The 27,236-nt window shown below is 39.0% G+C and overlaps 1 protein-coding gene across 5 annotated transcripts; it reads left to right on the top strand.

Annotated features, from left to right (window-relative positions):
- On the top strand, window positions 1-24,606 carry MARCHF7 (membrane associated ring-CH-type finger 7). 5 transcript variants are annotated; one of them, XM_090143408.1, is made up of 12 exons: window positions 1-727; window positions 5,089-5,245; window positions 9,816-9,974; window positions 12,054-12,225; window positions 13,800-13,967; window positions 16,099-16,890; window positions 17,059-17,212; window positions 17,466-17,635; window positions 18,403-18,512; window positions 19,942-20,051; window positions 21,711-21,759; window positions 23,656-24,606. In XM_090143408.1, coding segments are annotated over exons 1-12 (2,121 nt in total). In that variant the 5' UTR covers window positions 1-725; the 3' UTR covers window positions 23,734-24,606. The 5 variants fall into 5 exon arrangements, with proteins under 5 accessions (XP_089999534.1, XP_031446725.1, XP_089999533.1 ...); XM_031590865.2 differs by having other exon boundaries at window positions 16,099-17,212; XM_090143406.1 differs by having other exon boundaries at window positions 2-727; window positions 16,099-17,212; window positions 19,938-20,051.
- Window positions 24,607-27,236: the final 2,630 nt, after the last annotated feature.

Genomic DNA, 27,236 nt, shown 5'->3' with positions numbered 1-27,236 from the left:
GGCGTCCCCGTGCGGCCCAGCTCTTGCCCCGCGCGTCGGGCTGGGGCCGGGAGCTCGCGGAACCATTTTGTCTCGGTGTCCGCCCGGCTCCTCCCTCCTCCCTTCTCTCTGCGGCCGCCGCTGATGGGCGCGCGCCTCCCTGGGCCGCGTCGCGGTGTGGCAGCCGGGCCGCTCCGCTCCTCGCCTCCCTCCGGGGGGCCGCCGTCCCACGGAATTGGAGCGGGGCGCTGCGTGCCGCCTTTCGGCCGGCTGCGAGCCGCCGCTTGGCGCTGTCGCCCGCTGGCCTCCCCGTGACCCCCGGCCCGCGGAGTGCCAAAGCGAACTGCTGCAGCGCCTGGTGCCGTGATCTCGGGCCGCCTGGGACGCTGCTGAGTTCTTGTCGGCCTTCTTGGCTGGAGGCTGGGGAAAATCCTGACCGGAGTTGCACAGACTGATGAAATTGACCCTGAGCTCCGTCTTGCTTGGCGCTCTAAACGTCTTCTGATGAAACATGCGGAACACACGGTCACAAATTGGTTGTGCAACAATCTTATGAACTACTGTGTGTCAGAGCGCACTAAAATCTCTCGCCCTAAAAGCTGTAGGCGTTGGCTGAAGCATCGCTATGTAGTGCTGAGGTAGACTGAATTTCTGAGCTGGAAATGAGGTATGTGCAGCTCATAGTGGGGACGCACGAACGTGCTAAGCTATTGCGTGGCAGCTAGGAAGACTTCACTTTCTAGTAGATGTGAGTATGTCCTATTGCCTCTCATTCCTCAGTAGGTGGGGTTAAGGTGGCAGAGAAGGAGGAGTGAGAGGCTTTTATTCTAAATATTTGCTGTGTTATTTTTACCTTTTCAGGTTACACTACTGTCCTGCAAAGAACTGTTGATGTTTTAAATTTTCTGTTGCATCTATTGTGGCTAGGTTGGATCTAGTTGGTCTTTTATAATGTAGTTGTAAGTATGGCGGGTGAAGAAGGAAGGGGTGTTGGAGCTGTGTACTCAGTCGCACCACCTAATCTGAGTACACAGCGCAACTCCTCTCAGATATGAGGTGGTCATTTCTTTTCCATGCATAATTTTAAAGGCAAAAGTTTAATTTTAGTACTGTTTCTTTCCTTTTTTTTTTTTTTAAACCTTGAGAGTTTTGAGATGCATCAGAAGACTTTATTAGTGGTAGATTATCTCTAATTTAATTTAAAAAATCTTCTAACTTATTCCACTGCTGTTGTCTTCCCCTGTTCATTTAGATGCTAATTAATGTGTGTACAACCCTTTGGCTTGCATGGGCCTCGTTGAGTGAAGAGGAATTGCCATGTATAAAATTGCACTATGCATAAAATATATAGTTAATGCATTTACGTAACGTAGCTTCATTCGCGATTTTTTAAAAATTAAAATATTGGAAAAAGAGAGCAACAAGAAAATAAAGCTAGTTGGATGTGAGACTGTTTTTGTGAAACTAGTGCATCGGTCTGGTTCGGTGGAAATAGCTGCAGTTCTTGGTGAGCTCCCAAGGTGTTTGTCAGAGATTTCTTATGAAATTTTACTCTTCCAGTGCTTCATTGTTGAAAACAGTTGTTCACAAATGTGGGTACTGCTAAAAGCAATGACGTGAGTAAGGTGTGATTGTGAAGCAAGGGATATCTTTCTCTGGTAATAGGGCTTATTAAAGTCCGATAAAGAGGCATGATCAAATATTTAAGTTGAACATATGATTGCACCTCCATGCATTCCACTTGAAGATTTGCAGATGATGTATATATGTCAATTGAAAATGGATTTGTCAATTGAAATGGATGACCTCTGTGGCAATCTTGAATTTAAATTCCTTCATCAAAACTGCAGGCGTGACAGCATATTTTTTTGTGATTCACTGGACTGTGTTTAGCCAAAGTATCAAAATGCATAATATTATTTGCCATAACCTGAGTCAGTGCTGCGTCCTCCCCATGCCCTGTTTTCAGCTCAGACAGTAGTCACTGCGCTTCCACGTGTGGTTGTTATGGCTGATGGAGGCCAGGCCTGTCCGATGGTGGGGCGGAACTGCTGCCATGATGGTGTGGAGCAGGGGATGGCAGCAGGGCAGGCTGTGCCAGGCAGCATGCAGCTGCGGATTGCATACACCTCTGCTAATTCCTGCTGTAAGGAGCTTCCTTCCTTTTATCTGGAACTTCTGTGTATTTTCTGTCTGTCTGCCTCTAACTTTCTACTTGTGTTATTTAATTCACCAGGTTCCACTTATATCCAGAAGCAGAATGATCCATAACCAATGTGATTGTTCAGATGCTCTGTGTCAGAAAAATTGGATCACTTAATCTGTCTGCTTGTCCCTTGCTGCCTTGTCCTTTGTGTTTTGTGTCAATGTAAAATGTAGACAAACTGTTTTGAATGTCAAGTCTCAAGACCAGCAGTCGTCCTATACCACTTAGACCCTTGTATCTATTGCTGTGACATGGGATTCATTTAGTTTCAAAGTTTGCAACTTGAATAGTTACTTTTTCACACCTGGTGTAGCTTAGGGCCTGTACTAGGTTTGCAGTGCATGTGATGGCAGATTACTCTGAAGTTTAAATTAGCAATCGTTACGGTATCTTCATTAATGTTACAAATACTTTAAAAATGTGATTCTTATGTATTATTGGGCAGATGACCCATAGAAAGTGGTGTAGCTTACATTATTGAATTTGTTAATGAATTTCTTAACTCACATGACTGACAGCCTTCTTTTGGGGTGTGAAGTGCTGCCCAGAGCATTCTTATTGATACGACTGTTTGTGCAAGTTTGAGAATTACTCAAATGTGCTGTTGTCCATTAGTATTTCCTTATGGGTTTAAATGTGATTTGAGAAGCTTAGCCTTCATGACTTTAAGTTCCTAATCCAAGGTTAGGTTAGTGAGAAATGGAAGTTCCTAAACTGATCTCACTTAACCAAATATGTAAGTGTATAGGCTGAGAATGTTTGAAGTGTAGTTTAGTAACTGGTGTGCCGCTCTGTGGTACAACCCAGTAATTCTTTGTACCATCTGAAAATCCACCTACGTTTACCTAACTATTGGCTTAAATGTTCATTTAAAGCATAGCAAAATCATGAGATGTTTCAGTTTTGTATTTTATTTTGAAATGAGCTCTACTTGCATGATTAAGCTTTTAGGCTATTTTAGGGTGTGAGTTTTGTAAACCTAGTGGCTGAACATGCACCAGAGAAGTGGCTTCAAAACCTTCATTTGATGAAAACAGTAATCTAATTTGCAGCTGTTCAACTGTTTGATCAGTGGACTTATGTACAAACTAATTTGTACTGGGAATGTGTTGAATAGTCCTGAGTACATGAACTCAGCTGGGAGCTGCAGCTGGATGCAAGATGTGTCAGGATTGCAGTAGTTTTTTGGAGACTGTGATACTAAATGTGAAGAAATAATTGGGCTTTATTGATTGATAATTTTTTCCTGATATATTCTGATTGCAATTTTCAGAAGGCTAGATCAGAATTAACAGTGGTTAATACTTCTGCAAATTGCCTCGCTCTGCCATCTGTTTTCAGAGTTGTTAGCTGTCACACAACCCTTTCTGCAGCACACCACTGGCAACGCTGGGATTGTCTGCAATGTATTTACTTTTTTGTGGTGCGATTATATCTGTCCTGTTCTGAGGAGGAAGAATATGGAAATATTAGCAAGCTGGTTATCCACCTATCTAAAGCTTTTGAGCAGTATTAGGTCAAAATATCCTTTCAAAGAAAAGAATGACCCACAAAACCACTTCTCATTTGATAAAGGCACCAGTGTTTATTTTGAGATGCCTAGAAATACAAAAAGAACAAGTATGCCAACTGTATTGTGGGTTGCATCAAGAGGAGTGTGACCAGCAGGACAAGGAAGGTGATTCTGCCCATCTGCTTTGCTCTCGTGAGACCCCACCTGGTGTACTGCATCCAGTTCTGGAGCATCCCACACAAGAAGGACATGGAGCTGTTGGAGCAGGTCCAGAAGAGGGCCACAAAGATGATCAGAGGGCTGGAGCACCTCTCCTGTGGGGCAGGCTGAGAGAGCTGGGGTTCTTCAGGCTGCAGAAGGCTCAAAGGAGACCTTACAGCGGCCTTTCAGTACCTGAAGGGGCCTACAGGAAAGCTGGGGAGGGACTTCTTATAAGGGAAGTTATAGTGACAAGCAGTCTCTGTGACAGGCAGGTAGAGGTAGGATGAGGGGAAATGGTATTAAACTGGAAGAGGGCAGATTTAGACTAGATGTCAGCAAGAAATTCTTTACTGTGAGGGTGGTGAGACACCGGAACAGGTTGCTCAGTGATGTTGTGAATGCCCCCTCGCTGGAAACAGTCAAAGCCAGGCTGGATGGGGCTGTGAGCAAGCTGGTGTAGAGGGAGGTGCCTGCCCCTGCCTACCACTGTCCTCCCCCACAGGGCAACTAAATGATCTTAAATGTCCCTTCCAACCCAAAACATTCTGTGATTCCAAGTACATACTTCAGAGTCAAACGAAAGTTTATTGTATAATATGAGACAGCATGTACTTCGGCTTTATAAATTGATTTTCATGGGAGTTGTTTTGGAAACCTTAAATATTTCTTTGAGGCAGGTAGATTGCAAGTAGAGTTGCTTAATGGAAAGGTGATGTTTCATAGTTTTGACTCTGAGGACTTAAGTTTGAGTGTAGTCTTTGCATATACTTAGTTCATCTCAGATTCAAGATGCAGCTCATTAACAGAAAATTAATTTGTGAATTTATTTAATCTGAGGATTCCTTCCCTGGCTCATTTTGTTTCCATGCAACTCCTGCAGAGTTCTTCAGAGAGTCCCACTAGTAACATGATAGTAATAATATAGCGTAAAAATAAGAATATAAGAAAGTTCTGTGTTTCTAGTCTTGTAACATGAAATGGGAGATGTAAAGATGAGTTGCAAAACGCAGGGAAAAAACTTATTTTCCATTTTTCTGTTGCTTGATCAGACTGAAGCTTGGTGTAAGTATGTGTGTCTGTGTGTGTGACTCATATTTAAATTGCATATAGAAAACACTTGTGCATGTTTTATATCAAGTCTGCTTCCGAAAGGGGAAAAAAAACCACAATGGTGTGTTCTTTATTACAGGGTACAAAGAATGGAGTCTAAGCCCTCAAGAATTCCTCGAAGGATATCTGTTCAGGCCTCCAGCTCTACTCTAGGATCTAGAACATTAACTGGAAACAGTTTAGCTGGTGCATATAGTGCAAGAGATTCTTCACGGGGATTAGACTCTGGTTACCAGGTAATGTGTTTTGACTCTCTCTGTAAAGTGTAAATTCATTTAGTGTCTCTTTCTCACTGAGAAGAACCCTAAAGTTGGCGCACAGACATACAGATCCAAAAAGGGGATGGGGTAATGTACAGAAAAATCTCAGCCAGAGCTTTGCATTTGTGAACGGAAAATATAATTAATTGTATGATCAATTAATTGATGACCAGGCCAAAGAAAGTTTTTTTTGCACAGTGAACTAGCAGTTCTAACTTTGACATCTTTACCGGCTTTTGTTTGTAGCTGTGCCTTTAGAAATTAATTGACTGATGACAGAAGGGTAGCCGGATACTGTGAATCTGTTTTGACTGTAGTTACTGCTGTCCTTAATGTATGTAGAATCTGGCTTTCTGGTGAATGTAGGTGAGGATTAAGTTTGAATTTCAGTGTGTGTAGGGTGTTACACTTCATGTGTGGATAGTGATGCAGGAAGTACAGGAATATATTGCAGTTCTAAGAGTTGACAGTAGGATGTGCTGCTTTGGAGTACCTACTTACTGTCTTTGCATTTTGTAAGGGTAAGAAGAGGCCCTTTAAGCTGGCATTGTGCTGTCAAGTTAGTATATTAATGCAGCTAGACTTGACAATAGATGGAGCTGTGATAGAAACCTGCTCTTTCATGTGCAATATTTAAGTTTAACCAAATTGCTTTTGTGGGGTAGGGAAACTGTACTCCAAAGTAAGAAGCCATACTGTGCAGATGCTTTCACTTTGAAAGAATACTGTGGCACGTATGGATTAAGCTAATTCAGAAGTAGTTTTGGGTCACCTGGAATCAACAGAGATAGTTTGGCTCAAATATTATGTTGCTTCTGCACCTGTCAGCAGTTCTCACATAAAATTTTTGGGCATAACATAACTTAAGCACAGTTTTTGTCTTCAAAACTGCAGAATTACAACATCATGGCTAAATGTTTGTGTTTATTTGATAAAATGATTATGAATCTGGTCATTTCTGACAAGTTGTGTAGGACACTGTGTTATATAAAGCCTTTTCCAGAAGCTGTTTTAGAAGCAAAGCAGCATTTTGTGATCTTTAGCACAACATAGCACAACATGTATAGAGCTGCATGTTACATTTTGCAATGTCTAGCACGCACGTGTTTCTTAGTGTATAGGATACCAAGAGCGTCTGAGGGCAGTCTTCAGGCAGTTTTGATTTTTGGACTTATACCTTTTTTTCACTGACCGCTCAGCAAAACCAAATCTGATAGTCTTGTTCTTTCATAGGATTTATGAACCCACGCAGTCCAGTATCATACTCTCTTGACAGAAGATAAATCTCAAGCTGAACAGCTGCTGTGAAGTTAGATGTGTTACCAAACAGTCTTCCTTGTATTAAGAAATAGGGAGGATTATATGCTTATTTATTACATGAAGTTCATTGTGTACTGTGCATTAGCATTTGGTTATTTTCTGCTGAGCAATGTGCCTGTTATCTATCACTGTTTTTTATAGTGCTTTCCAGGTAAAACAACGTAGAACATTGTTGTATCCCTTCTTTCCACTCTGATTTATAGGAAATATATAGTCTGAGAGATTGTTATTTAAGACTGTTGCTTAGCAGTAAACATAGAGGAATCTCCTAGTCTTTGCTACTTACAGAGCTGTTGTATGAAAATTGTAGTATTACTTGCAGGTTAAGATTTGAATTGGTTGGGGCAAAAAAGACAGTCTAAATAAGATTAGGGTTAGCAGGAATGGAATACTCAGGTATTTCTTCATTGTTTTAATTCATTTAGAAGTCTACCTTTTTTAAAAAAAAAAGTATTTAAAAGATCTGTCATTTAGAAGAAAAGTGTAGTACTTGGTTTGTGTAAAGAGAACTTGTAGAGTTTAGGCTATAGCAAGAGAAGATAATTGTGTATTAACTAAAAATAACTTATTGGATACAGAGCAGTCAGACTTAAGCATTTGGTTTTGACTAGTGCTTAAAAAAAGCTGTTTTCTATTGCGTGGATAGTTCAATATGTCTTTCATGTATGTACAGATTCTTGTATGTGCTTTCATGTATACTGTCATACGGAGATCCTTCTGAGTGGCAAATTCATGTAATTTGGCATAGCTGAAATCAGAATCATCTGATGATTCTGATTTCTGATGAAATCAGAAATATCAGAAGAAAAAGAAGAAAAAAGAAAAGCTTTCTTGTATGCACCATTAAGGTTTTTAGCCTCTGTTTGTCTGAGAAGGCACAACAATCATGCTAGTAATAAACAGATTTGAGATATGTGTCATACTATTGTTTTTAGGTAACCTACAATACAAATTCCAAAATACTGTAATAGTACAAGAAAAAAGTCTTTTCGTTTTATGATGGAGGCGATCCAGGAGGCTCCTGGAGTGCACTGAGGATAACTTCTTGAGTCCGGTAATAGATGGACCTGCCAGGGGGAATGCATACTGAAGCTATTGCTCACCAATGCATATGAACTGGCTGGTGACATCAGGTTTGGAGGCTGCCTGGGCTGTAGTGAACATGCTGGTCAAGTTCATGCTCCTGATTGATACGAGACAAGCAAAGAGTAGAATTAGGGTGATAGATTTTAGGAAAGTTAACTTCCAGCTCTTCAGGGAGTTAGTCAACAAAACATCCTGTGAAATTGTCCTTATGGGCAAGGGTATAGAGCAGAGATGGCAGATATTTAAGGAAGTGTTTCTTAGGGCTCTCCATCCCCAGGTGTAGCAAGTCAGGAAAGGAAAGCAAGACACCAGCATGGCTGAACTGGGACCTGCTGGTCAAACTGAAGAGCAAGAAGAAAATCCATGGGCAGTGGAAACAGGGACAGGTTGTGTGGGAACAATGTAAGGAAGGTATGCAAGGGACCAGAAAAGCCAAGGTCCAGCTTGAACCAAATTTGGCAAGGGATGCCGGGAAGAAGGAAGACAAGGAAGCCTTCTACAGCTACCTCAGCCAGAAAGGGAAAGTCTGGGAGGACATACCCCTCAGTGAGTGACACAGTCAAGCTGGTAAAAACAGACAAGGAGAAGGCTTTTTGCCCCAGTCTTCTCTGATAACTGTTCAGAAGGAATTGGGGAGGCAGCATCCCTCCTGCTGTAAGTGAAGATCAGGTTCATGACCACCCGAGAAACTGGAACATCCCAAATCTATGGGTCCTGATGAGTTGCATCCTTGAGGGAATTAGCTGATGGAATTGCCAAGCTACTTTCAATGATATTTGAAAAGTTGTGGCAATCAGGTGAAGTCCTTGGTGACTGGAAAAAAGGAACATCGCACCCATTTTTAAGAAGGGTAAAAAGGATGACCCCCAAAATTACAAACCTGTTAGTCTCACCACTGTGCCAGGAAAGGTTGTAGAATCATGGAATTAAGATTTTAGAATGGGTCCAACTGCAGCCTAATCATACTACCTTAATTTTAACAACCCACTGTTAAATCATGTCTCTGAGCACCACATCCAAACAGTTTTTAAACACATTCAGGAATGGTGAATCAACCACCTCCCCAAGGAGCCCATTCCAGTGCTTAACAACCCTTTCTGTAAAGAAGACTTTCCTGATATCCAATCTAAATCTCCCCTTGTGCAACTTGAAGCATGGAGCAGACACTCCAGGAAGCAATGCTAAGGCGGGAGGTGATATGAGAGAACCAGAATGGTTTCAACAAAGGCAAATCCTGCTTGACCTACCTATGGTCTTCTCTGATGGTGTCACTGCGTCAATGGACAAGGGAAGAGCCACTGATGTCATCTATCTGGACTTCAGTAAGGCCTTTGGCACAGTATGAAATCTGTAAAAATCTGTCACAAGGATGAAATCTCTCCTATGAGGACAGGCTGAAAGAGCTGGGGCTGTGCTGCCTGAAGAAGAGAAGTACTCAGAATATGCTGTGTAATTTCAGAGGATTATACAGTGGGTTTGGTTTCAAGGAATCTAAGTAGCAGCTGGTCCAACTACTCTGCAGTGGGCAGTAGCATGTTTTTTTGGGGGGGTTGTTTTTGTTAGGAATGTGACTTCATTGCTGAATTGTTGTCCATCTATTTTAGTAGGACAGATTATGCCTATTATTTAAAAAATACATTTGTTAGTATGCTCAAAACATGCAGTCCCCTTCCGTTTTCTTTCCTGTATTAAAACTCAAGACCAGGGCAAGACAGATGGCTTGTGTGAATGGAGGATGGTTACACGTTGTCTTGAAATTTGAGTTCCTTAACTCTACCCTGTTGCTAGAGTGCCTACATTATAGCCCAAAAACCATAGATTTCAACTTTGCTTTGTTCACATCAACTGAGAAGACATCAGTGAGGTAATAATTACTAGACAGGAATTTAAAAAAAAAAACTTTCTTTTGCCAGAGTTTTTTTTTTTTTTTTTTTTAAACCTGTGTTGTTTCTTCTTGGATGTATCTTAGTTTGGCCTTTGTTTTGTTCTGGTGTTTGGGGTTTTTTTTTTTTTTTTGGGGGGGGGGGGGGGGGGGGGTTGGTGTTTTTTTTTGAGAAAGGTTTCCAGGTCTGTTAGTACCCACCACTTGCCTCTGTTTTCAAAATTCAAAATGCATATGATAACCATTGTTGTTGTTTAGGAATCCGATATATTGAGTAATTCCGACAGAGACTGGGGAATTGGAGAAAGAGAGACTCATGAAAATCCTTGGAAGCTTACGACATCTTCTCCAACTCACTACTCAGGGACACTGGATCACCCACGGTCTGGAAGATTTTTGGGAAGCAGAAACAGACTGGTGAGAATTTTTAATGTTTAATAACTTTCTAAAAGACAGTAGGGCTTTACTGTAACCTTCTCAATCTAAAAATCTGCCAGCATAGGCTCACTGTAATGTATCTAGGTGAATACACTTTATCGAGTCAAAATAGAGGGAAAACAAGAAGATGGTACTGAAAGGCCGCTGTAAGGTCTCCTTTGAGCCTTCTGCAGGCTGAAGAACCGCAGCTCTCTCATCCTGCCCCGCAGGGGAGGTGCTCCAGCCCTCTGATCATTTTTATGGCCCTCTTCTGGACCTGCTTCAGCAGCTCCATGTCCTCCTTGTGTTGGATGCTCCAGAACTGGATGCAGTACGCCAGGTGGGGTCTCACAAGAGCAGAGCACCTCCCTCGCCCTGCTGGTCACACTCCTCTTGATGCAACCCACAATACAGTTGGCCTTCTGGGCTGCAGGGGAACATTGCCAGCTCATGTTGAATCTTTGATCAACTTTCTCCTTAGGGCTGCTTTCAAGCCACTCTTTGCCCAACCTATATCTGCGCTTGGGATTGCCCCAACCCAGTTACAGGACTTTGCACTTGGTCTTGTTGAACTTCATGAGGTTGGCATGGGTCGACTTCTCAAGTCTGTGCAGGTCCCTCTGGGTGGCATCCGTTCCCTCTAGTGTGTCATCATCCAGTCCAACTGCATGACTGCTTCAAGATGGAAAAAGGAAAGAAGTATGAATACATCTGGGGAGCAGAGGGAGAGTGGGACTTAATGAACAAGTGGAAGTTCTTCTCACTTTGAAACTGAGAGGATACATGGGTACCTGAGGGTGCTCCTTCCCTAAATAGGAGTCCTTTTTTTTTTTACTGTGTCTTAAAAGGTAAAAAGAACTCTCTAACTTTCAGAAAAGTTAGACAGATGGAAAAACTTTGCAGGATACTTCAGAAGTTGGCCTATGTATCTATTTAAGCTGGTGCTCTAGCCTTTTCAAAATCAGGTTTTCTCCTTTTAAGATCAATTTTTCTCTTAAATTATTCTAACGCAAGTGAGTGCTGCATAAGATTCCTGGACTTCAACTTGTAAAATAACAAGTGATTAAAAGATAAACTATATGTTAAACTGATTGTTTGAGGGGACATCGAACTGTTTTTATACTTGGTTTGTGATGTTAGTGTCTGTGTCTGACTATCTGTCTTTTTATGATGAGAAAGATGAATAGTTTTTAGTTGTAAAAAGTGAAAAGTGGTGGCATTACACTTCATTTAAAAAAAAAATAAAATAAAACAACATAACAGTATAATTTATTTGGTCAACTAAGAAGCTCATTTCAGATTATTTCTGGGAGAGGGACAAACAGCCTGATGAAGTTCAAGTTCTTGGTATTTAAAAATCAATATTTAGCTGCAAGTAATCAGATAATAGCTTTCCAGGCTAACCTTTTATGCTTTTATTTTTTCCTTCTCAGTATTAGTAGCACAGTAGAAGATATAAAATGCTGTGAAAAAATTATCCTTTTACAACTCCTTTGGTTGTACTTGAGCTTAACATAATCTAGCAAGCCATTTAGTCCAGATATAGCTTGAATTTAGAGCTGCCACTTAGCTAAATATGTTTCAAGTTGGCTCAAGATAAGCAGAGTTTATTAAACTAGAATCGTTTTTGAACTACAAAATTATTACCTTCTCTAAAGACATTCAGAACCCACTTGGACGTGTTCCTGTGTGATCTGATCTAGGTGTTCCTGCTCCGGCACAGTCATTGCACTAGATGATGTTCCAAGGTCCCTTCCAGTCCCTGACATTCTGTGATTCTGCTTGCCTTAAGATCTGTAAATCTATGTTTGAACATGGTTATGGCATCTTATAAGTCAGGAATATCTTATAATGTGAAAAACAATGCTGATTTTAATAGGAAACAACTTTTAGTGGTAGAACTGCACAAGCATAGATCGTATAATACTGTTAAATAAAAAGACTTTGAATCTTCAGGTATTTTTTTTACTAGTTCTGTGAATCTTCTGTTATGTACACTGTTTTTCAATATCTTAGGCTATCGGAAGTACACCTGAATACTGTATCCATAATCCTTCTTTCAATTTTTTTTTTTTTCAGTCTACATCTTCCTCTTCTCATTTTACATCTGGGTGTTACGATGATTCTGAAAGAACTCAGGGAGCATATTCAAGACTGCATAGCCAGCAGCAAGATAGTGATTCAAAGCGACCTAAGCTGTCTTGTACGTCTACCTCTTCTGTGAGAAGTAATGGCTTGACTGCCTTTTCAGGTGAGAAGGTGATTACTTGAGCTGAGCTAGATGAGAATTGTCTGAGGGTAGTTAGATCAGGATTTACCAAGTTCTAAAATACTTGCATTGAAATATTATGCTACTATTATTCTTAAATATTAAAAGCTGATGCTTAATAGGATTTTATTTTCACATTCAGTGAGAACGCTGCTAGTATGGTTTTCTGAGAACTCATTTGTACTCAAAACTTTAACAGTACCTGCACCTATTCCATTTGCACTAAAACTGAGTTTCATGTCTCAGATTGTCTTAATTGGTTAAGATTTAAAGGAAAGAATGAATGCAGTTGTTTTGATTTCAGGAGTCAAATGGTATTGATAAACTAAACCTATGTGTGTATTAAGGACCAGCAGAAGGAATATCCTAGCTCTGTATTTCAAGAAGCATAGTTCCATGGAATGTTGGACCATTGTTGGTAGGAGTCAGAGAAGGAATAAATGTTTTTCTTTTTTTCTTTTTTTCTTTTTTCTTTTTTTCTTTTTTAGCCATCTCAATTTACTCTACAGGCCAAGTAAAAAATAAATGTTCTAAATATAGAACAGTTTCAGGAGAAGCTGAGATTTCCATTAATGCTGCAATTAAGTATGTGATACATGGACTGATATAATTTAAGCAGATACTTGAACAAGTGTATTTAAAGCAATCTACCAACAGAAGTCTAATGGCCAGGAAATAAACAAAAAACTTACATTGAAAATATTTCTAGAACATCTTGAAACACTGTTAGAGCCATTCAAATTATGCTTGTGCATAGAGATCAATTTTATTTTTATATCCCTTTATTATATGGCTATCCAAATACAGGCTAATAAATTCTTGATCGAAACCTTGTACTGTGGATGCTCCTTTATTCTTTGTAATTAGAATGACCATTATTAACATTTCTTGTTATGGTCTAGAACATCTTTCAAATTCCAGATTGTTTGATTCTCAACCTATTGACCTAAATTTGGATTTAAAATTTAGCAGTAAATTCATGGTGGATTTCTTTGGTATGAGTTTTGTCCACTGCTGAGGTATGTACTACTTCAGAGAGATCTTATTTTTCACTAGCAGCTTCAACAGCTACCTCTTTAAACTGAAATGTTGTCTCTATGGTAAGAGTGAGAAAAGTATTTGTCACTGTTCTTAACAGATGTGTCTCAGCTTTACTTGTATTTCTGGAAAATAAGTCGTAGGAGCATTTAAGAAGTGTCAATGGATTGGTAGCATTTACTAAGACTGAAGGTGCTGTTTTGCCTAACTGTGAAGCTTATTAAGTGATGCGCTGTCTTTGCACGGCAAGATCCATCTTCTGTTCTATTACTTTTTTCTCTGGAGTTATCTCTCAGAACTATCTGCAAGATTAAACTAGTTGCCAGCATCAGCAGAGTGCAGCTTTATTCTTAGCTTTTTGTTGGTAGCTGGCCACTTGATCAACTTAGTGCTATTGTTAAGTTCACTCTTAATACAAAATAACCATAATATATGCCTATATACCAACTTTAACAGATTCTTAAATACTTTAAAAAAGAAACAAAAATCGTAAGATTTATTTTCTTGTTTCTTTCTAGATTCCTCTTGGAGATGTAGTAGGATTCCTAGATCTTCATCTGTGATGTTTGGTTCCCTGGGAACTGAGCTAGTGAGAGAGCGAAGAGAGTTAGAAAGAAGAACAGATCAGTCCTTTAATAATCTGGTGGATCATAGCTACAGAAGCAGTGACTTTTCATCTTCAGCATGTATGTATTGTAGAAATTATAGCTTGTAAATGCATAGGCTGCATGCCTATTATTTTCTTCCCGTGTTCTCTGAAGTTTTTTTCAAAATACAAAGAGAGTGAGATCTATTTAATTTTTAAAATGGCCTTTTAAATAAAGTTTCCATGTACTGGCTAAGACATCAAATGTTATATGAAGGGTTTGCCTTGTATAGATGCACTCACCCATAAGAAAATGGTATCGGTGTTTGCCATTATGATACAAACACTATTGTATTCACAATTGTAGGCCTCCTTTCTAATTGTTTAAGATCTCCATCTTTTTTTCCATACCTAAGTAAGAAGTGTTATTTGACTCAGGAAAGAATCCTCACAATGCACCCATGTCATATTGTCTCTTTTATTTGGTTTTTTGAGTGGTTATTAAGGAAAACTGCTATATCATTGACAACACAAATGCATAAATATGTAATACATACTTCAGTGTTAAGGTGGAAGTTTGTTCAGTAGTAACTGCTAAGACTGGTATGGATTTGTGCATTTGAAGATCTTCTAGTCCACTGCCCTGCTAAAGTAGGTTGTGCAGGAAAGCATCCAGACAGGTCTTGAGTATCTCCAGAGAATGAGATTCCACAACCTGTCCTAGCAGCCTGTTCCCATGCTCTGTCACTCTCACAGTAAGGAATAATTTCTTTATATTTGTTTGGAACTCCCTGGGCTTCAGTTTGTGCCCATTGCCTCTTGTCCTGTCACTTGGCACCACAGAGCAAAGCCTGCCCTCGTTCTCCTGACCCATGCCCTTTAAACATTGATCAGCACTGGTCAGATCCTCTCCTAGCCTTCTCTTCTCTGGGCTGAATAGGCCTTTCATCATAAGAGAGATGCTTCAGGCTCTGATCATTGTAGCTCTCTGCTGGACTCTCTCCAGCAGTTGACTGCCTGAACTGGGGAGCCCAGAACTGGACAGACTACACAATCTGCTCATGACCTTCACTGGCACTGATGTCAGACAGACCTGTAATTTTGTGGAATCATAGAATCACCAAGGTTGGAAAAGACCGACAGGATCATTCAGTCCTACTGTCCACCAATCACCAATAATTCCTACTAATTTACTGGATCCTTCTTCCTACCCTTCGTGTGGATGGGTGATTCATTTGTCAACTGGGGTCTTCCTGCTTAGCTAGAACTGCTGATAAATTTTTGAAAGTGGCTTAGTGACCACTTCTCCAGCTCCTTCAGTACCCTTGTGTGGATACTGTCTGGCCCCATACATTTGTGTGTGTTCAAGAGGATAGTAGGTTGCTAACTATTTTCCCTTGGATAATATTCCCTTCCCTTGGAGGACTTCATTCTGTTCCTTGTCTCTCTGTATTCAGTCTCAGCAGACTGAGTACCCCAAGAAAATTACAGCTTAATAATAAAGACCTATTCATTAAGTAGGAGTTAAGTACTTCAGCCTTATTTTGTCTTTGTTTCCTTCTGCAACCGATAAAGGATGAAAATTCTCTAAAATCAGATGCACATTTAATTTATATACCATTTGATTTCTGTTATCCAAAGTCAATAATTTTATTCTATCTTCAAGTAGTGTTTTTTAAGCCTTTTTAAGCCTTTTTAAGTCTTTGTATAAGACATCCTTGATGGTCTTATACAAAGGCCACTTGGGGTAGTTTGTTGTAATAAATCGGGAATATGTTTCGCTTTACCCATGCATTTGTTAAGGTGCTTTGGTGTCTACTGTATTAGTTAACATCTTCCTCAGTCTGCAGGCAGAATGAACCTCTGATTTATAAATAGTATTGTGTATGTGGTTGGTGGGTTGTTGTTTCATATTGGTTTTTCGTTCTATTTCTTACATTTAAGTGATGTTCTTATATGCCTTCTGACAGATGACTAGTGTTTGCTATTTTCACATCGGTATAAGACAGTGAATCGTATCTTGATAATCTGAGGGTTTTAGGGATTTTAGATTCTAGATGGTTTTAGGAGACTGACAACAGTCCTGGTGTCAGTTTGATGATAGAATTATAAAATGTGAATTTAAACTTAATATTATTCTGGAATTTACCTGCTGACACGTAGGAGTTACCTATAATGTAATAAGTAGGACACATATTGTCATATTATTTTCCTCTGCTTTCTTGCAACAGATTTTCAGGATAGGCCTGCCTCTACGTATGCAGAAGGAGCAAGACCAAAAGAGAACTCATTAAGTGCTTTGAGGCTAAATGCATCCATGAACCACCAGTTGCCTTCTGCTCATCAGACATCTTTTTTCAGCAGAGACTCTAACATAAGATCTTCAAGGACCAGCTATTCTTCAAGACAAAGGAGAAATGAAATAGAATCTCCCCAGAGGAATGTACACCCAACATTTTCTCATTCTACCACTAGAGGCGAAACTCCATCAAGTAGTTCTGAAAGGGTTTTATCTTCTCACAGGTCACTGAATGATGCTGCAGCTGACAGTGAAGGAAGGCGTTCAACCAGACAGTTGCTGTCTCGTTTAGCATCTAGTATGTCGTCTACATTTTTCTCTCGAAGATCTAGCCAAGACTCTTTGCAGACAAGGTCATTAGGCTCTGAAGAGTCATCTCTCGTCCCAAGAGTTCAAGCTCCTACTCTGTCTAGCACTAATGGAGCTGCAACTCCTGAAGCTCCAGGACTTCATACATCTGAAGCTTCTCAGGGATTTAGTTTTCTGAGACGAAGATGGGGTTTATCAGGAGTTTCACAGAATCTTAACTCTGATCCAGATGGAGAAAGCTACAGACCAGACTCTGAAAGTAGGAGCACAGGGTCCTGGTTGTCGTCATCTTTGAGGAACAGATGTACGCCGCTCTTCTCCAGAAGACGGAGAGAAGGAAGAGATGAGTCTGCAAGAATCTCTACCTCTGATGCAGCTGCTAGATCACAACATGTTTTGAGAAGAAGAGAGTCAGGTGAGGAGACATCTCTTGAAGCATCAGATGGCCCTCCTAGGGCTTCTGTTAGCAGACCACCAACACCTGCAGTATCTGGTATTTCCACGGCTACTGCCTCCCCACCAGATTCAACCCACAATAGGAGAAGTTCTGGAATTCTGCCTGGTTCTCTCTTTCGCTTTTCAGTGCCTCCAACACTAGGAAGCAGTCTAGCTGACAATCTTATGATAACTGTAGATATTATTCCTTCTGGCTGGAGTCAGTCTGATGGACAAGAAAGTGACAAATCCAAAATACCACCTTCAAGAGATCCAGAAAGACTACAGAAAATTAAAGAGAGGTAAATCTGTATGTTGTGAGATAATTAAATGTGCTTGACTTAGCATGAAAGGGTTTTCTGTAACCTTGATGTTAAAACCTTGATCAGAGGAGAATGTAACTCAGAACTGTTACCTACAGGCTCACTTTTGTCCTCAGAGAAACTTGTTTTTTAATCCTCGCAGATTTGAGAACTGTTTGAAAGCAGAAATAGATGTTATTAAAAAATTATGTGAAATGTGCCACAGTATTTGTTGATATTCCTTCCTATTCAGTTTGCTTTTAGAAGATTCTGAGGATGAAGAGGGTGACCTATGTAGAATCTGTCAGATGTCCTCTGCAAGTACTGACAACAATTTAATAGAGCCGTGCAAATGCACTGGAAGTCTGCAGTATGTTCACCAGGAGTGCATGAAAAAATGGTTGCAGTCCAAGATTAATTCAGGTAAAGCAGACACTAGATTAGTATAGACTTCAGGTTACGTGGGGAGGTTTACTGGTAGGATTGCTCTTAATAGTATGAAGACATACATTTGAAAGAGGAATAGTCAGGGACAAACAAGTATTTTTAAAAATGTACAAAAAACAAACGCAAAACCAAAGAAAAAGAAACCAACAACCATTGTGGCACTTCTGGATTGTATATGTGCCTGCGGTCTTTCCTTGGAGTTATTTATAAAACTGTATATATCATTGTTGGAATTTCATTTTTGGGATTATTTGCTAAGATGTTAAACAGAACATGACACTTCAGAAGACTGTAGGGTACTTGCCAACAACACTGCCAGTTTTGGCAGGTTTGTTCCTTGCTCTCTCCTCGTGCGTTCAGTCTTATAGCCAGTCTGACTGAAGCATAATGATAGGAATTTAAAAAAAAAAAAAAATCTGTTGTACCTGTTCCTAAGCTGTTTCTGTACAACTATACAGAACTGTAACTGTTGTCTCTTTCTCTTTTCCCTCCCTACCCCCCGCCATCTCAATGGACAGGAAGCAAAATACTTAGAGCTTGACAGAGAATATGTAGTGTTTAAGTTCTGATGCTTAGCAGATATTCGCTGCATTTATACCAGAAGCCATCATTTCTTCTAACTTTGCTTTGTGAAATAAAGTTGGGAATGTAATGTTTGCAATGCTTATGTGATTATGTCCTCCAGTTTAGACTGTTGCAATTTGACACTAACTTGTTACTTTCCCCCTGTTCTTACCTAACAGGTTCTTCTTTGGAAGCAGTAACTACTTGTGAACTATGTAAGGAGAAGTTGCATCTGAATCTGGAGAACTTTGACATTCATGAACTCTATAGGGCACATGCAAATGAACAAGTTAGTATATTTTGCTTAGTTTCTAGGTGTTGATTTGGTGCTGGGAAGGCACTCCCCTTTAGAAAAGGATGTTTCTCCTTTTCAGAAGGACTGTTAAGCACATAAAGTAATGAAACTGTGAAACGTATCTTTCTTTTGAAAATTCAGACTATTTCTGTCCTTCCACTCTTTCCTGTTACTGAGCTTTCAGTAAATGTAATACCTCTTTTATCCTTTTCTTATTTGCTGATCTGCAGGTCTGTCATCTATCTTTGCCAGTCTAGGGTCTCTGCAACATAGGTGTGGTGGAGATACTGCATTCACATTCATTAAGTCATGCTGGGTCTTTCTATTTTTTTTGTTTCAGAATAATTTTTTAACAGTTACTTTAAACATATTAAAAACTTTACTTTATTCCTTTGATTAAAGTGGTGAAAACCAACCTCTTTTATAACAGAGCTTCCTGCTGCTCCTTCCAAGCACTTTTCTAAGTGGAAAGTGAATTTAAGGCCAATCAGTATTACTCTCTTTATATAAAATGATTGTCTTAGAAGTACTGTATTCAGTAGTATTTTAAAATGAATAAATAATAAGAAGTTGGCATTAATTTATTGAACTTAATTCAGAGGATTTTCCTTTTTTTATGGGTTAAATTCTGTGAATGCAGGAAGACTAATGAAATTTGTCTACCTGGGAAGTTAAAAGAAAATAACAGAGAAGTGACTCCAGCTTTGGAAGATGTGAACTTGGCCAAACATCAGTATCTAATTTTCTTACTCTTTAGAGTAAGTTGACTTACTGTAGTACCGTAACTCCTGTCACCTATACCAAATTGTGAACAGAGCATCTTGAGACTGCTGTCATCTTCCATTTTAGCACTACTGAATGTTGGTTACTGTCATTGTACCTCAGTAGAAGATATTTAAAACTTTTTCCTAAAAAATGGGCTCCAAGTGATCAATTTGACGGTATCATTTTGAAAGTTTTTCTTTATTGCAGAAAAGTGGTTTCTTAAATTATTTATTACACTACAAAGCTTTTATTTTTTTGTTTTGTCTTCCTGTAAAGCATTGCAAGCACTGAAAGGAAGCCAGCCAAGAGTGGGGTTTTCTGAGTTTTGTGCTTTGTTGATTTTATTTTACATTGTATAATTCCCTGATCCTCCTGCCTATGAACTAGTCACGTTGTCTTAATAGAAAGAGCTCCACAAATAAAATCTATCTTACAGGATAAAAAGTTACACCTGAGGGTGAGTGGGAGGAACTACAAGTATAACAATATTTCAATAATTAAATTTTTTAGTGTTACCTTTCTGTAATTTCCTTGGAACAACTAGAGATCAAGTATGTAGCACTTCCAGTAGAATTTCATTTTTGTTCTGCTTCTTGAATTGCATATGTAGATACATCACTGACATTCTGAATGTTTCTTTTGATTTCCTTTAAGGCAGACTATGAATTTATCAGCTCTGGTCTGTACCTTGTGGTGTTGTTGCACTTATGTGAGCAGCGCTTTTCTGATATGCTTGGAACCGCAAGTGAGGCCAGCACACGTGTCAGAGTAAGTATGCTTTCATTTTATGGAAGGAATTGCTCATAGTGAGAACTTGGAACTAGACTGTTGCCTTGAATGATCTAGGAGCCAGATGCTCAAAAAATGCTCTTATTTGAGAAATCTGGATCTAAATTGCTCTGGATTTGTCTGATGTAGTAACACGTGACCAATTTGAAAGTAACGGTACTACTTTAGTTACTGTGTTGCAAAATGATTTTTGTCCAGGTTGTTGATAATTGACTGCTTTGTATGTATGTTACCATAAATACTGGGTATCTAGCCCTAACTAGAATGTTCATCTTCATCTGATAGCAGTGTGCGTTTTAGATTATTTGACTATCTTACTTGACAAACCTTTCTCATTATGCCAGTCTGCATTTCAGAAGTTTGGATCTTGCAGTGCTGTCAGCCAGTTTGGGTCCCAAGTGTGTATTGAAGTGTTAACATTCTGAACTGCCTAGTTGTAGTATGACTTTCTGGCGTTAGTCAAAGTTCGCAGTAGTTGGGTTTGACTAGATTGTTGTTGCTTAAATGGCTTGACAAGGAGGTGTAATAAATACACCTTTTACCAGTAACAGACCATAATTCAAAATTATTCTGCATAGTTACTCAAAAAAATGCTGTATTCTACGTGTTAATTTGGTGCTGGATAATGAATCTATACTATTCATCAACTTGAGCTGAAAATATGATTTTAATTTTTTTTTTAATTGCTTACAAAGAATTAATGATAGAAAGTTTGTCCAAAGCTTATTTGAATGTTTGCATAGCACATATTAGACTTTTGAGGTTGAATCAGGACCGTGCTGTAATCTTTTACTATATTAGAACAGTAGTCCCCTTTCTATGCATACCTAAGGGAATAGCTTATTTTCCACGATCTGCAAATGTCCATTTTCCTCCTCTACAAGTATAGAGACAAGATATACTGGCTACAGTTATATTATGTATAGTAGTTTATTAGCTTGAGTGTATTGCAGAAATATGATGTTTTTAATGTGTTTGATCAGTGGTGGCATTACATTGTTGTGAGATACTGTGTTTTAAACCAGTAAAAGTACCCATGCATGTTCGATACTGAGAGCACAACTAGGCTATGGTTGTTTTTGTTTTCTTATATTTGCTGTGTATCAACATGTGGTGTATCAGTTAAACAGCGATGTAGATTGCCACTGTGATGCTGTGTTCTTCTGAAGTTTAACTGCCACTGTTGCCTGATAGTTAATGCAATTTTAAAACTTGTATTTATGATTATAGTCCTTAATGTATTTATGCTTTTTTTTCATTACCCTCGTTCACCGTAGGGCTCTATTGTGCCATATCAGTGACACTGGCAATTGCTTACTTGTGTGCAACTCTCAAAATAAATGTGTTTTACAGTCTGTAGAATAAAACAATGATAGCATAAACTGTTACTAGAAGTATTTGACAGAGTGGAAGCTGAAATAACTGTGCAGCAGCAATTTGAAATAAATGTGTGGGAGATTAAATTTTGCATTCGTTTTGTAAGTTGGGCAAATGGCTTAGGATAAGTGACTTCTGGAATGAAGCTTTCCAATATGAAAAGTGAAGAAAAGTTGAAGATTACTTCTTTGCTAACTTGTTGCAAATTTCTGCACATAACTTTGCAACTTTTAAACTACTTTCTCTCTGCCTTATTTCTAGTTTATTAACCTTGCAAGAACTCTTCAGGCACATATGGAAGATATTGAAAGTAGGTGCTTCCCCTCTTCTCCCCCCTCTCTCTCCCATTGGATCTAGTCAAGGTTAAATGAATACAATCCTCCTTTGCCAAGAATCATACTACCAAAATTAGTTACTGAAAATTTGAATTAGTTTTTTTCCCCCAATATCAGTGGAATTATTCTAAGTAGAAGCTGATATTAAGTCTCCATGATTGGTTTCCCAGCATCATACATTTTAGACCATGGAATCGTTTTCTGCCAGTGATACCAAGATTCCTCACTAGTAACAGTTTATTCTAGTAATATGAAGTTATGGAACTGTTTGTGACCTTTAGGCTGTAGCCTTTCTCATGAGTCCTAATAGAAAAGATGCAGCTTAAGTTTTACTGTGCTCAGTTTATCACACTGTGCGTGCCGTTTTTGTTCCCCCCATTTTCCCTACACTTTTAGGTCTACATATTCCTTTATCAGCACTCCCTGCTTCTGGGTGAAATTTAAGAGTTCTCAGCTTTGGCAGAGGACTAGCTTACTTTTTGCCTAATGTTCCTTTAGTGTGATGAAATGAAAAAATATGTGCTGACTTATGGTAAGTGTAGCCTGAATCTGAGTATTGTTTTAGGGCATTACAAACAGACAGTGGAAAGGTAGATGTTCTTCTAGAATCATAGAATTGTACAATCACAAGTTTGGAAAGGACCTACAAGATCATCTCCAACTGTTCTAGTTTGTGATTGTCTGTGAACATGCAGATTTTGTATATAAATTGACCTTACAGCACACAGGACACGTTTGGAGTATGAGTGCTGTAAGGAGGGGAGGAGAGATTTATTTAGAAATTATTTAGTTCAAAAAGCATACAATTATTCTGCATTCAGAGCATGTATTAAAAATATTTTCTGTAAAGAAGGTGGACTGGAATTCAAAATTCATTGTTAAACTACTTCATTCTTACTATAGTCCTATAGAAATTAATCTTAGTAAACGGTATTCACATAGTAATTGAATCTACATTTGAGTGAGGCTTTATCTCATTTGCAGCTAAGGAGTACTGAGTTTCAATTTATTACTGACACTATTTAAGTTACGTTTCACTTAAGTGGTTGGGGGGGACTGGTGAAGTGAGGAGACAGATCTTGCTTCCCTCTATGTTCAGAGAGAACAAATCACTTGAGGGCAAATAATTTCAAGAAATCTGAGTTAGTTTAGAAGGACAACTTGGATTAATTGCTGTTACGCACAAGCTAACACTTGACAAACTGACTGTAGATATGTTTACTGAATTTTGTCACCATTGACAGCATGTGTTTGTCCTTTGATTCACCTTTCAACAACAGAATCCTATGCATATGGGGACACTGTGTTTAACTTGCATATGCTTTTAAGAATGGGAGTGGAGAGAGGAGCTGCTTCCAAGTAGGGCTGGCTTAATCTCGTTAAGCAATGTATATATTTATATAAGGGTCAGAAAGTAGTTTGTAGGAACTACTTTAGCTTTCTAGGTATTTTGGTATACAGGTCATTAACTCCCATGGAGTCATTTCTTCCCTTTGTATTGGGTGCAGCTGCCACGGATTGAATATACTCTTTTAGCTGTAATTGGAGTTAGCAACTGCAAACATTATATAAAAGTTGAATCTCTGGCATAATCCAGTGTTCTTCCTTTTATTTTGAGGAGAAACAGCAGGAGGGCATTACAATTTGTAATGGGGAATTTGGATTTTAAAATTCTGCATTTTTCAGATATGAGATGCATTTAAAAATTAAGCTAGGTAATTATACAATATTTGGACAGGTATTACAGTCAGCTATTGATGTTTAAAAAAAAAAAAATCACCTGCGTTTCCACTACTCATATTAAACTGAAAGTGCTCTAAATTCCACGAACCTTTATGAAGGCTTCTGATTATGTTCTGTTGTTCCAACAGCTTCTGAGGATGATTCTGAAGACTGATGCTGGTATAAATTTTATGCTGAAAGAAACAGAAGTGCTGCAGAAATGCTGAACTGACAAGAACAACATCAACATGCATTTGTTTTTGGCTCTCCTTCATAAAAAGAGCATTGAATATTACTGTAGTTTTTGAAGCATTGTTTAATTCAAAATCAGCTGCTGCACTGTGGAAGTCGGTGGACTTGAGAACTATTCAGCATGTGTGAAGATTTTCTATATGTATGTGTGTATATATATGCACACACAGTATATATATGCGCATATATATGTGAAGCAACTTCATTTTTAAAATGAAGGTATGCTTCATTTTGGGAGACATCAGATTTTGAGTATATAAGAAAGCTATATCTCTTTCTTTCCTTCTTTCTGTAGTCACATTTCTGGTTTTGTCTATCAAATTTTGCTCCTCTACTGGCACTAAGTGGTTATTGTGGGTTTTGGGGTGAGGGTGGGGAGGGAGGGTGGGGATATTCTTGTACCTAAACAGCATTTTTTGTTAATGCTCTGTTATCACCTCATATAATAATTGATTGCTTCCAGTGTTAATAAATGAGCAGGAGGATGAGCAAACTACAGTAGAGACTGTTTGGTTTTCAGTTTACTTGAAGAGTATTATTTAACTGAAAAAGCAATAAGAACTTGCAGTGATCTTCTAATACTTAGTGTTAATGATGTTTCTTATTTACTGGTTTGGAGATTATTTGGTTTGATTTTTATGTGATTATTCCATTATGGAATATTGCAGGTGTAAACTCTTGCATTTCAGCATTCCTGGCAGATAAGCAATTTGATAATGACCTAAGGTTGTTCAGTTCAATCAGACCTTTTTAGGTCTCACCTTCACTGTTCAAAGCACTGGTTATCAATGTGTTTTCTAGTGTTGTCACTTCTTTATAAATAAATTAAGAATGAGGTATGTGTCTCATTTGGTATTGTCCATTTTATTTATACGTGGAGAGCTAAGTACGTAGAGGCATGATTTAGTGGGCAGTATTTGGTGGTAGGTGGATGGTTGGTTTAGATAACCTTGAAGGCCTTTTCCAACCTTAATGTTTCTATGATGCTATGAGAACATACATTATCTACCAGAACGTGCATTTGAAACCTTGGAAAAGCAGTGTCTGTCCTTGATTGTTACTGATGTTTGTAAATTCTAATGCAAACATTTAAGATTGTTTCTGACTGTTTTGAATTGAAATACTTTATATGAAGGGTGGTACAAAAAATTGTCATTCCTATATTAGAATTGTATTTGCTATAAATATTTATGTTGGCCTTTAAATGACTACGGTAAGAATGTATCTGCAAAGAATGCACTATGTTGAAACACCTTGATTTATGTACAAAATAACTTAGGATGGATTCAGGGTGTATACCTTATCAGCAGAAAGAGTTAACTGTTAGTATTGTATGAGATGGCCTTTCATCTGTAAGACCTGAAAGAAAACGGGACTCTGAATAAGTGGTACATTTCTGTCCTCGATCTCATAACCTTCAATTTAACCTTGGGTATTCACTGCCAAAGCCTACAAGTTTAGTTTTGACAGTAGCTGAAATACTGCTTTCCTTCAGACATCGATATGAAAATGTAAAGTTAGGAATACACGAAAATGTTTCTAACTCATTTCTGTAAAAAGTGAATTAAAGTTCATAGTGGAAGATAAATATTGAATCCTTTTTGAGTTAGTTGCTTTAGTATAGTAAAACATTACCTAATGAAGGGACAGTATTTAGTATGCACGTGCAAGCATGAGTTTCAATAGCCTAGTAGATTGATGATCTGAAGGTTATTTTAAAACTATTCTTTTTTTGTCCTATTCTTTTTTTGTCCTTTCGACAAATATCACTTAATGGATTTGAACAATCTAAGAAGCTGTGGGTCCAAGCACAAATCTGGTTCAGGTTTTCACTGTAAGGTCCTTCCACTCCATAGTGGAAGGTCAGCCTTGGACATTTTGTTTCTGTAAAGGTCACTGTTATAGTTTGTTGTAGGGAGGCGGGCAAATCCCTGAGTTGAGTAAGTGTTCTAATTTTTTTTCCTTTTGGGGCTTCTAAAGCTTATCACATACCCACTTCTCCTCCCATCCCTCCTCACACCTAATTACTGCTTCTAGCTGTACTCAAGCAAACCTGATTCTTACTGAGTCCAAGTGCACCCAGCAGGGCCAGTGATACAGGTCTAGATGTGGATGCCATCATGCATGGTGATAAGCAACAGAGTACAATATCTCATCTCATCCAAGGGCCATTTAAGAACTATAGGAGTTGGTAAGGCAAAAGTGTGGTTTTCAGAGTCATCATGAGTCCTTAAGGCTGTGATTTCCTGAACGTCTACCTTTTCCCCCAGTGTCCCTCAAGTGAAGATGCTTACCAAGTGTCTGTCCTTGGGGTTCTGCAGCTGCTTATGTGTTCGGTGGTGGTGAGGGACTGGACAAAAGCCTGTTTTTCCATCACACAGTTAAGATTGTTGCTACTTGTGTGGTATTTGTGTGCATGTGTGTGTTTGCACGTGTGTGCATATGCCAGCCTTGTCTTCCAAGTTGCTGCACTGCACTAAGCTGCATTGTTGGTGGTATTCCAATTCATCTTTTGCTTTGTTAGGCTTCTGCTCTGAAACTTGCCCATACTTGTGTTTCTTTTGCAACTTTTATTATGATGAATTCACTTAAGGCTTGACACTATTATCAAGTTATTATTGACAAGTGTTTAGCACGAGAGATCTAGAGAAATGCTGGAACAGAAGAGGTGGAGTGGTGTAAGCTTTTAGTGAGTTTGAACTCCAAAAAACAAGAGCATAGTGTTCAAAGTCATTTAGCTTGTAACATAGCACTAGAGTTGAAAGGGTAGAGATTTGGGTTCCAGACACGACAGCTGTCTAAAGCTGTTTAAGTGTCAGATGTGTTAGGAGGTGTTCTGGGGGTTGATGTGGAAAATGAAGAGTGGTGGTTTCCTCTTGCGACACCTTATGGTTGATAGGTGCATGTTACAACTGGTGAAATATTTTAGTCTTGGGAGATAAAAAAAAAAAAAAAAAAAAAAAGGGTGGGCTCTAAACCTCAAAGGTATGCAGGCTTTGATGTTCTCTGCATCTGTGTGTAGCTTGTGCATCTAAGGTAGGTTGCTGAGGCAAAAATGGAACTGAATGGGAGTCTAATGCATTTTTGTGTTATGGAAAATGACTTCTCTAGCGGTCTTGGCCTTTTCTCCAGTCTGAATAATTGGAAAGAATTGTCAGCTGAGGATGGCTGAAGGAGTTCCTGAGTTGTGCTCTTGATTTCCATCAGAGAACATGGAAGTAGGTAAATATGAAAAAATGCTGTTTAGTCTACTTGGGACCCTTCCATTTGCCACTTTTTCCCCACAGTCTTCCTGTATGTTTTCTCCAGTGCATCCCAGAGCAATCTTCTTGCTCTTCAGTCCTTTCAGACGTCTTCCATTTCACCCAAGTTCGTGTTACCACTCTGCTCTCCTTTCCACCTTAGTCCACTCAGGGCCCTCTGATTAGCTCAAGAACACTCCATTGGTATTTTTGGTGCGCTCCACAGTCTTCCTTCC

The sequence above is a fragment of the Phasianus colchicus genome, chromosome 7, assembly GCF_987193195.1.
Source record: "Phasianus colchicus chromosome 7, bPhaCol1.hap1.1, whole genome shotgun sequence".
Lineage (NCBI taxonomy): Eukaryota > Metazoa > Chordata > Aves > Galliformes > Phasianidae > Phasianus > Phasianus colchicus.
Note: the sequence above shows the minus strand (reverse complement) of the source record. Positions and strands in the feature narration are given on the sequence as shown.

What these genes read in the sequence shown, in the direction of transcription:
- MARCHF7 (XM_031590865.2), top strand. An exon ending in GCAGTCCAAGATTAATTCAG is followed by an intron (nt 17,636 to 18,402) that starts GTAAAGCAGACA and finishes CTTACCTAACAG; the next exon opens with GTTCTTCTTTGGAAGCAGTA. An exon ending in AGGCCAGCACACGTGTCAGA is followed by an intron (nt 20,052 to 21,710) that starts GTAAGTATGCTT and finishes CCTTATTTCTAG; the next exon opens with TTTATTAACCTTGCAAGAAC.